Here is a 1,422-nt window from a genome sequence, read left to right as displayed (position 1 = left end):
CTGGGAGCTGAGGCTGTGGCCAGCAGAGCTGGGGTCTCAGGTTCACTTATGAAAAACGAAGTGATTTTTCACCTGTCCCCAGCCACAGGCTCACCTGGTCCCCCTGTCTCGACACTACAGTGCCTGCTGGTACGTGGAGAAGCGTCACCCGGCCGTCCAACAGGGAGGGATCCTGAAGAAACAGAAGCGCAACATCAGCAAACAGCAAGCCGAGGGCAACAGGAACACGCGCAAGTGGAGGCACACAGGTGACGGCCGGGCTGCAGAGGCAGGGAGCCGCGAGGTCGCCAGCCACATGGAGCTGGCGGAGAGCAGTGGGCGTGACAGAGAGCACAGACGCGGCCCAGACCTGGCGAGAACATTCTTGTTCCCATGCAAGAAGCACTTGCCATGAAGGAAGACGGGTAAGTCTCACTGCACTTTGATTAGGCGCCTCTGCCCACCATGCCCTGAGAAGGCCAAGGGGCAAGGCCTAGCATGGGGCCTCCTGCCCAGAAAACACAGTCCCGGGGTCACCAAGGAAAAGACAGCCCGAACGTGGGCAGAGGCCATACCAGCACTGCACAGAGGGAATCCAGGAGACAGGAAAGCAAATGAAATGAGAAGACGCCCCGCCCCTGCCCAGCCCCCGACTCTCCCACCACTCTGACCTACTTGCCCCCCACCTGCCCTGCCCCCATGCCCCACTCACATCCAGCTTCATCAGCGTAAGCAGGTCCTTCTTGGCAGCTCTGAAGATGGTGTCCATCTTCCTGCTGGCCACAGCCTCATCTGAGTGGCTCTCTGAGTAGTGGAAGACCGCAGATGGGGTCTCAGACACCATCACACTTTTCTTGGACTTGAGAAGAACAAGACACCGGCATCAGAAAGAAAGATCGGGAGGTCATGGTCCCAGGGAGGGCTGGCCGAGGACCCCCTGTAGACAGTGGCCTCCCGCACTTGAGGAGGGGGCAGCAGGATCCACCTTGCCGGCCACAGAGCTCCCAACGTGCTCATCCGCTTGTGAGAATGCCCGGGCACGGTCACAGGCCGCCTGCAGGTCCAAGTAGGCCCCCACTGCGCTGCCTAGGAGGGGAGGGGACGCTCAGGACACCTGCACCCACTCGAGGCGCCGAGAGCTGCCAGATGGTCTGACAGACACACGGAGTCGCTGAGGGCACGCTGCTGCCACCGCACCTCACCGTGGCCAGTCAGCTTCTGTGTGCCGGCACGTCCAGACCAGGGGCCTGAATTCGGAGGAAGGTGCGAGCTTTGGAGTCGGCTCCCCAGCGTTGGCCCAGGCCCCCCGACCACCACCTGTGTACCAGCTGCCTCCTCTGCCCCACGTTTCCCCTCTGAAGGTAGAACTCGGATGCCCAGGCCACTCCGGCCCATGTGAAGGCTGCACAGATGAGGTGCATGAGCTGTAAAAGTAGCAGCTGG

At 61.5% G+C, this 1,422-nt stretch overlaps 1 protein-coding gene across 1 annotated transcript in view; it reads right to left on the bottom strand.

The window, feature by feature from the left end:
* Positions 1 to 1,422, bottom strand: part of LOC101352694 (patatin-like phospholipase domain-containing protein 7) — a 56,533-nt gene that overhangs the window by 49,500 nt on the left and 5,611 nt on the right. The window contains exons 5-7 of the mRNA XM_023725495.1: positions 965 to 1,065; positions 692 to 838; positions 95 to 172 (exon numbers count right to left, since the gene is read on the bottom strand). Of these exons, the coding sequence (XP_023581263.1) occupies positions 95 to 172; positions 692 to 838; positions 965 to 1,065 (326 nt within the window). The remainder of the gene's footprint in view (positions 1 to 94; positions 173 to 691; positions 839 to 964; positions 1,066 to 1,422) is intronic.

Source organism: Trichechus manatus, unplaced genomic scaffold (genome assembly GCF_000243295.1).
Source record: "Trichechus manatus latirostris isolate Lorelei unplaced genomic scaffold, TriManLat1.0 scaffold00317, whole genome shotgun sequence".
NCBI lineage: Eukaryota > Metazoa > Chordata > Mammalia > Sirenia > Trichechidae > Trichechus > Trichechus manatus.
This window is presented reverse-complemented; position numbering and strand designations above follow the sequence as displayed.